The sequence below is a fragment of the Chrysemys picta genome, chromosome 3 (genome assembly GCF_011386835.1).
Source record: "Chrysemys picta bellii isolate R12L10 chromosome 3, ASM1138683v2, whole genome shotgun sequence".
NCBI classification, from domain to species: domain Eukaryota; kingdom Metazoa; phylum Chordata; order Testudines; family Emydidae; genus Chrysemys; species Chrysemys picta.
In genome coordinates this window covers 149,806,598-149,822,496 of record NC_088793.1, presented here as the reverse complement: position 1 = coordinate 149,822,496, position 15,899 = coordinate 149,806,598, and the positions used below count along the sequence as shown (strand labels likewise).

General features: G+C 41.4%; 1 protein-coding gene across 1 annotated transcript in view; it reads right to left on the bottom strand.

Moving 5' to 3' along the window:
- Positions 1–15,899, bottom strand: part of DNAH8 (dynein axonemal heavy chain 8) — a 595,636-nt gene that overhangs the window by 317,981 nt on the left and 261,756 nt on the right. The window contains exons 30-32 of the mRNA XM_065589982.1: positions 8,453–8,688; positions 4,702–4,806; positions 4,015–4,128 (exon numbers count right to left, since the gene is read on the bottom strand). Coding sequence (XP_065446054.1) covers positions 4,015–4,128; positions 4,702–4,806; positions 8,453–8,688 — 455 coding nt within the window. The remainder of the gene's footprint in view (positions 1–4,014; positions 4,129–4,701; positions 4,807–8,452; positions 8,689–15,899) is intronic.

Below are 15,899 nucleotides of genomic sequence, written 5' to 3'. Positions count from 1 at the left end.
TTTGGTTTTGGTGAGTAGTGAGGACCTCATTGAGGAAATGGTTGTAGGGGACAACCTTGGCTCGAGTGATCATGAGCTAATTCGATTTAAACTCAACTAAAGGATTAACAGAATTAAATCGGAGACTAGGGTTTACAATTTCAAAAAGGCTAATTTTAATAAATTAAGGGGACTGGTTAGGGAAGTGGATTGGGCTAACATATTTATGGATCTAAAGGCGGATGGCGCCTGGGATTATTTTAAGTTAAAGTTGCAGGAGCTGTCGAAGGCCTGTATCCCGAGAAAGGGAAAACGGTTAGTAGGCAAGAGATTTAGACCGAGCTGGATGAGCGAGCGTCTCAAAGGGGTGATTAAGAAAAAACAGAAAGCGTACAAAGAGTGGAAGAGGGGAGGGATCAGTAAGGAAACCTACCTTATTGAGGTCAGAGCATGTAGAGATGGAGTGAGGAAGCCCAAAAGCCGTGTAGAGTTGGACCTTGCGAGGGGAATTAAAAGCAATAGTAAGAGGTTTTATAGCCATATAAATAGGAAGAAAACAAAGAAAGAAGAAGTGGGACCGCTGAAGACTGTAGATGAAGTGGAGATTAAGGATAATCTAGGCATGGCACAATATCTAAACAAATATTTTGCATCGGTCTTTAATGAGGCTAATGAAGGGCTTGGGAATAGTGGCAGTGTGACAGAGGGGAATAATGGAGGGGGGATCGAAATTACCATATCCGAGGTAGAAGCCAAACTTGAACAGCTTAACGGGACTAAATCGGGCGGACCGGATGATCTTCATCCGAGAATATTGAAGGAACTGGCGCGGGAAATTGCAAGCCCGTTAGCGATAATTTTTAATGAATCTATAAACTCGGGGGTGGTACCGTTGGACTGGAGAATAGCTAATGTGGTTCCTATTTTCAAGAAAGGGAAAAAAAGTGACCCGGGTAACTACAGGCCTGTTAGTTTAACATCTGTAGTATGCAAGGTCTTGGAAAAAATTTTGAAGGAGAAAGTAGTTAAGGACCTTGAGGTCAATGGCAATTGCGACAAATTACAACATGGTTTTACGAAAGGCAGATCGTGCCAAACCAAGCTGATCTCCTTCTTTGAGAAAGTAACAGACTTTTTAGATAAGGGAAATGCGGTGTACCTAATATACCTCGATTTCAGTAAAGCGTTTGATACGGTACCGCACAAGGAATTATTGGTTAAATTGGAAAAGATGGGGATCGATATGAAAATCCAGAGGTGATAAAGAACTGGTTAAAGGGGAGACTGCAGTGGGTCATACTGAAAGGTGAACTGTCAGGTTGGAGGAAGGTCACCAGTGGAGTTCCTCAAGGTTCGGTTTTGGGTCTGATTTTATTTAATCTATTTATTAATGACCTCGGAACCAAATGTAGGAGTGGGCTGATAAAGTTTGCGGATGACACAAAGTTGGGAGGTATTGCCAATTCGGAGAAGGATCGGGATATCCTGCAGGGAGACTTGGAAGAGCTTGTAAATTGGAGTAATAGAAATAGGATGAAATTTAACAGTGAAAAGTGTAAGGTGATGCATTTAGGGATGACTAACAAGAATTTTAGTTATAAGGTGGGGACGCATCAGTTGGAAGTAACAGAGGAGGAGAAGGACCTCGGAGTCCTGGTTGACCGCAGGATGACTATGAGTCGGCAATGTGACGTGGCCGTGAAAAAAGCTAATGCGGTCTTGGGATGCATTAGGCGGGGTATATCTAGTAGGGATAAGGAGGTGCTGCTTCCGTTGTACAAGGCACTGGTGAGACCTCATTTGGAGTACTGTGTGCAGTTCTGGTCTCCCATGTTTAAAAAGGATGAACTCAAACTGGAACGGGTACAGAGAAGGGCCACTAGGATGATCAGAGGAATGGAAAACCTGTCGTATGAAAGGAGACTCGAGGAGCTCGGTTTCTTTACCCTAACCAAAAGAAGGCTGAGGGGGGATATGATTGCTCTCTTTAAATATATCAGAGGGATAAATACCAGGGAGGGAGAGGAATTATTTCAGCTCAATACTAATGTGGACACGAGAACGAATGGATATAAACTGGCCGTGGGGAAGTTTAGGCTTGAAATTAGACGAAGGTTTCTAACCATCAAAGGGGTGAAAATTTGGAACAGCCTTCCGAGGGAAACAGTGGGGGCGAAAGACCTCTCTGGCTTTAAGATTAAGCTAGATAAGTTTATGGAGGGAATGGTTTGATGGGATAACGTGATTTTAGTCAATTAGTCAACAACGTGCCATCGCTGGTAAATAGTATGAATGGTCAATGAGGGTCTGGCTGGAGAATCTTGCCTGCATGCTTGGGGTTCTACTGATCGCCATATTTGGGGTCGGGAAGGAATTTCCTCCAGGGTAGATTGGCAGAGGCCCTGGAGGCTTTTTGCCTTCCTCCACAGCATGGGGCGGGGGTTGCTAGCTGGAGGATTCTCTGCGACTTGAAGTCTTTAAATCACAGGATTTGGGGACTTCAACAGCTGAGTTAAGGGAAAGGGGGTGGGTCAGCTTTTGTGGCCTGCATCATACAGGAGGTCAGACTAGATGATCATAATGGTCCCTTCTGACCTTAAAGTCTATGAGTCTATGAGAAGCATCAGAAAATGCTTGGAGACAATGCTGAGACAATACCCTTAGCGATCATCTCATGTTACTCTGGAAGATGTTCCAATACGGCGTATCTAACTATGTTCTGACTGAATAATGGGTATGCTAAGGAGGATTACCAGAACTGGGAAACCAGTTAGTCTATGTATGTCTGGGAGAGGGCTTGGAGGCTGGAAAATTCCTAAACATCAGAATTAAGAAGTCAGGTGTTAATGCTAGGATTTATATACCCAGGAGAACTCACAGATCACACTCAGGATTCAGGAAGCTTGGGGCAAGGGGCAGAAGTAAACTGAGCATGCTTTCATAGAATAGAGAACTTTTTTGAGTATGGGACCAGCCAACATCAAAGGAAGCTAACCTGGAGGAGAGACAGAGAGACTCCAGGATTCGGAGAGAAAGCCATGAACTGCCAGAAGTGGATCCTGAACACCCTAGAAACTCTGACCTAAGCCCAGATCATGTTCCACAGTGGTAATGAAAATGAAGTGAGGAAATGCATGTAGGAATTTATTATTTATGACTGGATCTGTATACATTTTTTGCTATCTAAAGCAAGGAGTTTAGAAACCTTTGTCTGTGTTATATGCTTCACCTATCATGTGTCCCTAAAGAGTTAAATTGTAAGCCCAGAATGCCCACAAGGTTGGAGTTCTGGGAGATGGTGTGGTTAAACTACTGGGAGATCTGTGTGGGGAGGAAAGGAGACACAACACTGATCCTGGGGCTGAGGCCAGCTGGGCTGTGAAGATACATTTCCAAGAGGGGATAACAGAGAGTCTATGCACAGGAAGTGTGCCATTGAGACCAAGGAAAGAGGCAGTGCTGCAGCATATTCAGACCAATGGAAGCTTAAAGCACACGGTGCCCAGGGATGTGGGACCCAAACACAGCAGCTGGGTGGGTGTCCAGGAACAAGAGCTGTGTGAAAATGCATATAGGCCTTTTTTGTTTTATATCTTTGGGTGAAAGAATAAATAAAACTTTATTTTGAAGAAATTGTTTTTGAGTCACATTAATCAGCTTGTTGGTCACAGGCTCCCAGAGAAAAGTCTTACAGGTGCTAAACTCAGTTGGGTCTGTCAGATAGACATGGTTGAGAAATAGCAGGGGTGCAACCCAGAGATGAAGATTAAGAGTGGTAAAACTGCGTGGTTCAACCCTTGAGAGAGATTAATGCAGGCAGGCTTATCATCTGAGGGGTGCACTTAAGAAGGACTAAAAGGGATCTAAAGAATAGCTGACCTAGTAACTATGACAGAAGGTCGGTTGGGTTACCATGCCCTCAGGAACTCATAGGAACAACTCAGCAGATCAAAAACTTGGTACCCAACTGCTGCAAGCCATATATCCTGAGGAACTGAACCACAAGTCCAATAGATAACTTCCAAACTTAATTACCGTGTCATATGATGTGTCAAAGTTTGCTACATCTTCACGAAAAATTTCAACGGACTCCAATAGATTACTCTTAAATTTTGGCTGAACTTGAACCAACTCATCTTGAACACTGACCTAAAATATAAATGAATGCCCATTTATTAATAAATTATTTAAATAAAGTTATATCTTTAAAAATACTAATAAAGAAAGGGATGTCAATTCTATATAATTAAGTTGATTTGTTACATTAAAAAAACTACAGAAGCATTGGACAAAAATAGCTTTTTATTCAGACAGCTAAATATGAAAACAGAGATTAAAAAAAAATCAAAACAAAAACTCTAACACCTTCAAAGCATTATTCTCTTACAAGATGCTGTAACTGCCTCATCTTTAAAAAAAATCAGAGTGGTCAAAACAAACTAAACTAACTAACTACAGAACAAAACCTGAACTTCATCCATATTCAGAGATTTTTTTAAAAAGTACTAGGGAAGGACAAAACAAAAGGATAGGATTTAGCTGCATTCTGACTATGGGAAGTAACTTATTTTTCTCACTATCATTGTAAGAGGTGACCAATTCCTATATTGGCTACTCTTGGAGCAGTACAGTTTATGTATTAGTCCCTTCCTCTCATATAAGCCTAATGACTCATACTATCTTCTAATGAGTAGTAGAAAAAGTACAGTTTCAGATTCTTACAGCTTTGGTCTGTAATTTGTTAAAAGAATATCTAAGTGTATCAACTCCTTCTGATTCCTCTTTTGTCACCTCAACTTCAAATCTATTTAAAATACTATAGGCTTCCTATAAAAGAAGAAAAAATAATTATGATACAATTCAAATTTATTTGCAGGAATACAAAGTTTGTAAAATATACTTTAAAAGAATACACTCAACTTAGTTTAGGCCCCAAATTTATGTTTTGTTGTTGTTTTTTTTAAAAAGGGGGTTGGATGAAGAAGAGCCAGTCTCTGACTACAACAGATACAACTAATCTTGTAATGAGCAGAGCTGTGTGAAATATTAGAGGCAAATTTAGAAACACTAGACATTGCCTGTGTTAATGTTCACAGAACCACCTAAAAATGTATTATTATATAACATGTTTTTCATGCTAATTACATTTTTTCAAAGTAGATTATTAATTTGTATACTATATGGATATACATGTACATTTTGAGAAATGTTCCCAACTCTGGATGATTATCAACACCACACTGCATATTTCAGAGGTTTTGTATCACCCTGTTTACAAGGAATGTCACTGCAATATGTTCAGACTGATTTATCAAGTGCTTTCACATATAATAATGCTAGGATGAGACTAACATTGCTTGATTTTTTATGTAGTTTGGTTCTGTTAATGCTGCAGCTTATATATTCTCTAGTTTACTACCCTCATTGTAGAAATAGGGCACAGATTATTTAAAGGAGAAAATGGGATAATTAGTTTAGTTTAAGGTTCATGACCGAGCAGAGAAAAATTATAACCAAGACAAAAGGCTGAGTGAAGTATGTAAGCCACTTGCTTGCTATTGTGTACTTGTAGCGTGCATTCTCTCAGTTTACGACTGCCTATGAATACACAGTTCTTTCTTCCCTGCAATCCTCTATGCTTGGAAACCTCTTCGTATCTCAGCTCAAGCCTATACCATCTCCTCTTCTAAGTATTCCCTTAACCCACACTTCAGTAAGGCTTATGAAGACTTGTCCTCCTCTCAACAAAGCATTAATTAAATCAATGAGGGCATAAGGGGGACAAAAATCAAACATGAACTAACAAGTAACTTGCTAATTATCATTGCTCTATATCCTAGTTTTTATCACATTCCTGGTTTATATGTTTTCCACTTAGGGCACAATCCTGAAAATATTTATATTTAAAAGTGACGTACTCATGTCAGTAATCCCATTGACGTGAGTGGAACGTACAGGTTAGCAAACTCTATAGTATAGACTGTAAACACTTTGAGTCAGGACCTTATCCTTACACCCCTCTCTAAGTATGTAGGACACATTTGGAGCTATTAAAATAAAATAAATAAATACTCATCAGATTCAGCAACATTTTCCCTACACATTTATAACAACATGAATTGGCTATACTAGAAGACATGTTGAACACTGCTGCTACTATCAGAGTTTATTATTGTACTATAATCATTGTGGTTCACCATCTCTCCCATGATTGTTTGCATACAGCGTACAGGTCACAAGAACTGGTAGAAAACTGGGTGCATGGTAGATTCCCAGTAGGGAACAAGGTGGTAGTTTCCTTTTATGGACACCCAGCCAGCCAGTTGGCTATAAAATCCCTCTTGGTGCTGTTCTCTATTTGCTTTACCTGTAAAGGGTTAACAAGCCGACAGGTAAAAGGAAAGGAGTGGGCACCTGACCAAAAGAGCCAATGGGAGGGTTAGAACTTTTTAAAATGGGGACAAAACTTCCCTTTGTCTGTGTGTTGTGGTTCTCCGGGAAAGAGGGAACCAGGGAGCAGTTATGCTCTGAGAAGCTGAAGGCCAGATATGAAAATCATCAGATCATATCTAGAACTACTTATTTAACAACCCAGATATGTAAGTAGATCAGGAGTGTTTAGAAAGATGTGATTAGGTTTATTTCTGTTTATTTCTTATTGGCTTGTAGACTCCTCTGTGCTAACCCCAAATGCTTTTTGTTTTGCTTGTAACCTTTAAGCTGGACCTCTAGAAGGTTATTCTTGATGTTTAATTGTTGTAAGTGGGTGTTTTTTAAATCTAGCAAAAGCCTAAGTGCCAGATGTGTTTTTTAATAAAATTTACCTTTTTTTAATAACAGTATTGGATTTTTGGTGTCCAAAGAGGTATGTGCATATGTTGTTTAATTAGCTGGGGGCAACAGCTATTTACTTTGTTTTCTTTCTCAGCTCTTCCCTGGAGGGGGGGTGAAAGGGCTTGAGGGTACCCCACAAGAAGGAGTTCCCAAGTGCACCTTCCTGGGTTTCAAGGGGTTTGCATTTGGGTGGTGGCAGCATCTACCCATCCAAGGTCAGAGAAAAGCTGTAACCTTGGGAGGTTGAAGTGTCCAGTATTAATTTTTAGAATCCTTGCGGGCCCCCACCTTCTGCACTCAAAGTGCCAGAGTGGGGACTCAGCCTTAACAGACTTGTATACCTAATTTGAAAAACAGACACTAGAACAGGGCTTGTCAAAATTAGGGAAATTTGCACCAGTGTAACTACATCACTACAGTTACATTGGTGCAAACCCCTAGTGTAGACACACTGTACTGGTGCAATACTAGGTTTTCACTGTGAACACAATATGCAGTTATACCAGTGCAAATTTCCCTAATATAGAAAGTCCTTATTTGAATTTAACATCAATATCCAGCAAACAAGCACAAGAGAATCTCAACAAATGCACTAAACCAGTGGAAGGACTTTCCTGTTTTATGTATGATCCGGACAGAATACTACTAGAGATATGAAAATGAAACATAACCCCTGACAGGCATACATTATTAATATTATTTGTATACAGTCAGCACTGTGTGGAGTGCTTTATAGATTTGTAGAAAGATATAATTCCTACTTCAAAGTATCTACAAACTAGGCAGACAACATATAACACAGCAACCAGTTAAAGGAGGTAACAAAAACAGCATAAATGAATGCTGAAATATGATACTTTTTGTTATTTCTGTGCTTTTTTATTTTTTTAATAGCGGTTGTGAACCTGTCCATGAACGGAGGACTGAGGTTTGTAGGGATATTGAAAATACTCTTATTCTTTAATGTCAGTGACATCCAACATAGAGAAGTACTGACATCAAAGAAAGCAATGAAAGAAAGACTGAGTCTATTTTATCTGACAAAATTAAAGGTGCAACACCAGGTACACATTGAACTTTGTTGTATTGACGTGTTTTTCCTGACTATGCCTTTACATTTGTTCTTTTTGTACTTTTGTAATCATTTGAAATATTTAACCACTATCTTTCTGGTATCATGGTAGTATAACTAGTCTTCAGAATGGAAAATGTTAGCATTTAGCCTTTTACCTCCTTCCACAAAAGATGGATAATTTAAAAAAAAGAAATTAAAAAACTGGAAAAACTAAAAGAACTTACACTAGAAAAATTATGTATATATCTCTGACAATGTACTGTGACTTCCTAAATGAAAAGTGGCTCTGTGCAGGGAATCTGGAAGGCAGAAAGATAAGATTGCAGGAGGCTCTATCTATGCATACAAAAAAGGGTAGGACTAGGATGGTGAATATCAAGAACAATAAAAGTGTTGCTGCAGGGAGGTAAAAGGGGAGAAATAAGTATTTTGTTTCCCATCCCTCAAAGTGGAGACTGGAGGAACATATACTCATCATTAGGGTTCTCCGAGTTTATTTAAAAAATCCCAAATTCTAAATAAATTATTTTATTCCAAAACAATAAAAATTAAGAAGTGTCTTACTTCAATAGGTCCTAAGGTCATATCCATTTGTATTTCATTATCACGTATGTTAGACAAAGCTTCCATTGCAAATCTGACATCATCTAAGTCACGAATAGGTCGAGATAATTTCTTCAAATATTCAGTTATAAATGATATCATGTCTGTCATTTTCTTCTTATATTCCTCATTTAAGTAACGACAGAGTAGCATCTTCCATGCTTTGGCTTCAATCGACAAAGCGAGTTTCAATGGTGCTGGTTTAAAAAACCCAATAGTTTATTGCATCTAAATTTTAATGCTCTGAAGACAACTATACTACTTATACAAAAGAATCATGTGTATATCTTTAAAATATAATTATAGTCAGAAAAATTACTATATAAAGTGAACTGAATTACTTCATTCTATTGTTTCATAATCATTTAAAAGTTATTTCACTTAATCTCTGGTTTCTTTGTACATTTTATCAGCTTTAAAGCATCTTTATAAGTTTATCTCAGTAAAAGAACAAACATATGAGACTACTAACACAAGGAGAAAATTATTCACTTATACTGCATCATTTCAAATTCACAGACAAAATCATCTTTTCATGTAAAATTAGTATAGCTTCATTAAAGTCAATGAAGCTAAACTGATTTACATCATCTGAGGATTTGGCATCTTGTGCCTATACTCTTTTACATGACTGCATCTGGAATACGCCACAACTAAAAATTTGAATTGTTACATCATATCATAAGCAGATGATACACACACACACAACAGAGAAGCAGAAGAGCCAACGACTGCTTCAGTTACTGATTATTTTTGGAACAAATAAGAATTTCAATAAACAATACTTCTGACCTCTAGCGATAGAACATGAGTAATTGCTAACCTAATATAATCATTATGTTCATAAAACAAGAATTGCACATAAGTTACTTCCTCTTCTATTATGTGTTTGCTAAAATGTTCTCATCCGAGTATTAAACAGCTGAATTTGAAAGAGCATGTTGGTGATCATAGATAAAACTTCTAGAAAGAGGCTTATATTTTTGAACCAAGGATGATGAATGTTCTTGTGGTCCATACATAATACAGGTTTTTCTTAATCCTACCAAGCTACTAACTTCAATAATATCTTGTGACAATAAGTTCCTCAGGATCATTGCACAAAAAATATTTTCTTTTATGAATTCAAATTTGCTATATTTCTATTTAACTGAATGTTCCTTATTCAAAAAGATGAATTGAAGTGTCCAATCTACCTTCTCTATACCAACCATTCATTATATCTTTATCCTGTCCTTTCTTGTTCATTTTCTCTTTAAAATAAATAGTTCCACTTTTTCAATTTCTCTGTATATGGAAATTTTTTCCAGGCCGCTAATTCATTATTTTTGCCCCATCATTCACTTCCTCTATTTCTACTATATTATATAAATATATGTGTGTGTATAATGTAGTGTATTTATGGCCGTGTCAGTCCCAGGACCTTAGAATGACCAGGTAGCCCACTGTACCTCAAACGGTCCTTAGACTATGAGCTAAATACTCCTGCTAAACAATCTGTTCCCCCTTGTATTTAGTTGTGATTCTCGAAGTACCTTTCTTAGACCTGAAGAAGAGCACTGTGTAGCTGGAAAGCTTGTGTCTCTCACCAACAGAAGTTGATCTAATAAAAGATATTACCTCATCCACCTCATATATTAAGTAGAGTAACTAGAACTCAAGACCATATTTCAGGTGAGGCCTACCATTGACTTATATATACACCACTGTAAAGTTTTCAGTATTATTTTCGATCCCATTCTTCATGCATGCATGCTGATATTTTATTAGGTTCTTTTTACAGCTGCTGATCATATAAGCAGAGGCATTCATTTGGCTGTCCACAATGTCCAGGTCTTTTTCCTGAACATTCTTGTTCAGTCTTCATAAACCTAAATAATTTTCTGTTGTCTGCAAACTTTGCCACCTCACTGCTCACCTGTTTCCCAGATTAATAAATATATTTAAAAATATCAGTGCCAATATGGAACCTTGTGGCACTCCACAGAGAATCTTTTGCCATGATGAAAATCAACCATTTATTTCTATTCTTTGTTTTCTGTCTCTTAGCCAGTTTCTGATCCATGGCAGAACTTTACCTCTCACCCTATGAACTCTGGTTAAGTCCTGAAAAGACTACTTGATTTTTAAGCAAGGTTCTTTCCCTACTGAGAAGTTCTACTGAATCTTTTTCACAAAGATCTTCATAGCAGAGATGATTGTCATCAGAAGGCTATTTTGAACATTGCAGTCAATAGATCTATGGCTCATTTATACCAGGTGAGGATATGGCCCATGGGTTTAGATATGATTGTGGATCAACATATAGCAGAAACAGTTTATTGCATTGACTCTTCCTTTATGATATGCACACAAGCATAAGGTAAATCCGCTACATGGATAGAGGGGTTAGTTAGTTAATTAGTATCCATTATGCCTCTAGCGTTTAGGGCAGTGACAAAGCTCTTCCACTCCGGTCTGTTTCTGGTAAGCCTTTCAATGGTTCCCCAGCTATGCCCCAGGGTTTTCAGCTCAGCTTCCACAGCTTTTCGCTATGTTGTTTTCAAGCAGCCTCATTTTTATTTGCCTTCAGGCGTCTATCTTATTGCTATTCTGGTGATGGAATCAGTTTCCATCCAAAGCACATGGCCAATTCATCTCCAACGCCTCCTGGTCTTGATTTGAGATTGTTCTGGGCCAAAATATACGGGGCATTTTTCTGAGGCAGTTTGTATGAAATGAAGGCAGTTTGGACATGTCATACTTTGTTAGTCCCCAGCATTCTGCACTATAAAATAGTGTTGAAAGCACGCAGCTCTGATAAATCTTGAGTTGGTTTTGGTGTTGTATTTGATGATTTCCAGACTATATTTAAACTCCTGAAGGTGTTCCAGGCTTTATTGATTCTGTTCCGGATGTCCTGGCTTGTTCTACTGTCCTGGCTGATGGTGCTGCCCAAGTATGTGAATGTTTCTACATTGGTGAGAACGTGATCCTCTATCCGTACTGGTGATGGTGATAGTGCATGACATCTGTCTTATTGTGGTTGATTTCCAGTCCGATTTGCTGAGTGAATGTATTGAGTCAGGTATCTTTTTTCTTGTTTATGGTGTTGGGTATGTGATAGGGGAGCGAGATCATCTGCAAAGTCCAGGTCTTCAAGGGACAAGAAGGGGTGGAAGTTAATAATTCCAGTCTTAGGCCTGGTCTACCCTAGTCAGTTATTTCGGAATTAGCTGAGCTAATTAAAAAAAAATGAATCTGTCCACACCACCAAACCAGTTTTTTCGATTTAAAGGGCTCTTTAATCTGATTTCTGTACTCCACCTCGGCAAATGGAGTAGCGCTTAAATCAAGATTGCAATCCCGGGTTAAAGGTATTGTGGACGCAATTCGACGTTATTGGCCTTCGGGAGCTATCCCAGAATGCTCCCTTGTGACTGCTCTGGACAACACTCTCAACTCCAATGCACTAGCCAGGTGGGCAGGAAAAGCCCCAGGAACTTTTGAATTTCATTTCCTGTTTGGTCACCATCAGCACAGGTGACCATCAGCACAGTCCACCATCACAGGCAACCATGCAGAGTCCACCATCACAAGAGATCACACAGTCCTAGATTCGCAGACGAGCTCCAGCATGGTCCGAACGGGAGGTACTGGATCTCATCGCATGTTGGGGAGATGAATCTGTTATGGCAGAACTACGTTCCAAAAAAAGGAACGCAAATACGTACGCTAAAGTCTCCAGGGCCATGACGGAAAGAGGCTATTCAAGGGCCACAGAGCAGTGTTGTACAAAAATCAAGGAGCTTAGGCAAGTGTACCAAAAAGCCAGGGAGGCAAACGGGCGATCTGGGTCACAGCCCCATACATGCCGCTTCTACAGTGAGCTGCATGCAATTAAGGTGGGGGACACCACCACTACCCCACCACTGTCCGTGGACACCTGCAAGGGGGGAGTTGCATGTAGCGAGGAGGATGTGTCATTGGAGGACGAAGAGGAGGAGGAGAAGGAGGAGGACAGTGCACAGGTTGCAAGTGGGGAATCCGTTTTCCCTCCTAGCCAGGAACTATTCTTAACACTGGAGCCAATAACCTCCCCCAACTCCCAAGGCGGGCTCCCGGACCATGACCCTGGAGAAGATACTTCTGGTGAGTGAAAGCCTGATCGGAGCCATGCAGTGGGGGGCTGGGAGGAAGCCCAGTCGCGCTGGGCTGTTCGCGTTTAGTTTAAAAGGCTCATCCCAGCTCAGAGCCTCATCGGAACCATGCGGTGGATGCAGGGGGTGGGGGAGAGGGTGTTGTGTGAAGCGATCATCCCAGAGAGCCTGCAGGCCCTCCTTTTATATGGCAAATCCACCAGGCACTGCTTGCTATGGGAAAGGGGGCCCAGCAATTTGAAAGCATTGAAATTAATGCAGAAGAAGCAGAACCCTGCGTGCCCCTAGGGCTTACCATGGCTGACTGCAAGCAGAATTCTGTTGCCCAGCCGTGTGTGATGGCTTACTCACACCAAGGTGGCAGGCACTTCAGTACAAGAGGCAAAATGCTAACTTGTACCGAAAGAACATTTGTTGTGTACTATGAATTGCCTGTTTAACTGAGAAAGAGTGTCCCCTTTGTTCTCTGAAATGTATCTTTTAAAATACTACCCTTCCTTTTTCTCCTCACGCAGGTGCAAATGTTTCAGTGCGGCACCTATCTACTCTGTCCCAGAGCCTGGTCCAGATCAGAAGGTGGAAAAAATGAATTTGGGATGACATGTTTGCTGAGCTCATGCAGTCCTCCTGCACTGATAGGGCCCAGCTGAATGCATAGAGGCAAACAATTGCAGAGTCATAGAATATCAGGGTTGGAAGGGACCTCAGGAGATCATCTAGTCCAACCCCCTGCTCAAAGCAGGACCAATCCCCAGACAGATTTTTTCCCCAGATCCCCAAATGCCCCCCTCAAGGATTGAACTCACAACCCTGGGTTTAGCAGGCAAATACTCAAACCACTGAGCTATCCCTCCGCTGTAAAGCATTACAGGAACACAAAGAGAGAAGGGGCACATGTGATGAGAGCAGGCAGGTCACTATGGTCAAGCTCATGGGGGAGTAAACTGACATGCTGCGCTGTATGGTGGATCTAATGCGGGAAAGGCAGCAAGACCACAGACTGCTGCTGCAGCCCCTGTATAACCGCCCTCTCTCCTCCCCAACTTTCATAGCCTCCTCACCCAGATGCCCAAGAACACGAGGGGGCAGGCTACGGGAACCCACACACTCAACCCCAGAGGATCGCCCAAGCAGCAGAAAGCTGGCATAAGCAAACTTTTGATTCGGTTTCTGGACTTGTCCTTTCCTCCTCCTCCATCCCCCAACCCAATACCCCCCCTCCCAGTCTACCTTCTGATTTCTCTCAATGTGTTGTGAAACAAATAATAAAGAATGTTTTTTAAACAATTTTGACTTTATTTCCTTTCATATATATAGGGGGTGGGTAACTTCAAGAGAAAAAAACACAACTGTCACACCGTACCCTGGCCAGTCATGAAACTGGCTTTCAAAGCTTCTCTGATGTGCAGCATGCCCTGCTGCACTCTTCTAATCGCCCTGTTGTCTGGCTGTGCGAAATTAGCCATCAGGCGAGTTGCCTCAACCTCCCACCCTGCCATAAACATCTCCCACTTATTCTCACAGATATTGTGGAGCACACAACAAGCAACAATTACAATATTGGTTGTGCTGAGATCTAACCGAGTCAGTAAACTGCGCCAGCGTGCTTTCAAACATCCAAAAGCACATTCTACAACCATTCTGCACTTGCTCAGCCTATAGTTGAACTGCTTCTTACTACTGTCCAGGGTGCCTATGTATGGCTTCATGAGCCATGGCATTAAGGGGTAGCCTGGGTCCCAGAGGATAACTATAGGCATTTCAACATCCACAACAGTAATTTTCTGGTCTGGGAAGTAAGTCCCTTCCTGCAGCTGTTCAAACAGACCAGAGTTCCTGAAGATGCGAGCGTCATGCACCTTTCCCGGCCATCCCACGTTGATATCGATGAAACGTCCCTTGTGATCCACCAGTGCTTGCAGCACCATGGAAAAGTACCTCTTGTGGTTTACATACTGGCCACCCTGGTGTGCAGGGATATGCATTCCGTCTATCGCCCCGCCGCAGTTAGGGAACCCCAGCACATTAAAGCCATCCACAATGCTCTGCTCATTTTCCAAAGTCGCTACCCTTGATAGCAGCTGGTCAATGATTGTGTTGGCTACTTGCAGCACAGCAGCCCCTACAGTAGATTTGCCCACTCCAAACTGATTCCCGACTGACCGGTAGCTGTCGGGTGTTGCAAGTTTCCACAGTGCTATGGCCACTTGCTTCTCAACTATGAGGGCTGCTCTCATTTTGGTATCTTTGCGCTTCAGGGCAGGGGACAGCAAGTCACAAAGTTCCATGAAAGTGGCCCTACACATACAAAAGTTTCGCAGCCACTGGGAATCATCCCAGACCTGCAACACTATGTGGTCCCACCAGTCTATGCTTGTTTCCCGGGCGCCAAATCAGCGTTCTATGGCATGAACCTGGCCCAACGCCACCATGATCTCCCAATCGCCACATGCTGTGCTTCTAGGAATGTCTGTGTCCAGGTCCTCATCAGTATAGTAATCACACTGTCGTTGCTTCCTCGCCCAGTTTTGCAGGTACTGCACATACTGCTCAATAATGCGCAAGGTATTTACAATGGTCAAAACTGCAGCAGAGATCTGAGCAGGCTCCATGCTTGCCGCGCTATAGCGCCTGCAGGGATAATCCTGGAAAAAGGGCGTGAAACGAGCTGTTCAGTTCAAGATGGCTGATAAAAGGTGGGAAATGGTTGTCTTCTGTACCTTTCACAGAGGCGGGAAGCTCGCTAGAGCTGCAAGAGCGGGAGAGCAGAGTTTGCGGCGGAAGCTGTGCGGCTCAGTTCACGATGGCCGAAAAAAGGCAGGAAATGGTTAGATAAAAGAGTAGATAGAAAGACGAGAGGACATGCGAGGTGGATTCGTAGTACCAGGAGACAGGCGGTGCATCGTACTGCACCGTCTGCTGGCAGTATGAAGTCTGCCTTAGCTTTCACAGAGGGGGGAGCGAGTGACGACACACATCCAGAAACACCCACGAGAATGTTTTTGCCCCATCATGCACTGGGAGCTTAACCCAGGCTATTTCTGAAATATCGACTGGAGGACACTGTCATGTATTTCCCATTCGTGTTCCTGGAGATATGTCTGCTTAGCATGTTCTCTGTTATGTTCTGGCACCCAGGGAGGTAAGATGACGAGATGGTTATGTTGTTATGTATGCACCAATTCCATAGTTTCATGGCTTCAATGCATAATGAATGGGAGCAAGCTCATCCTTGGTGATTGATATAGAACACACATGTCGGTCAGTAT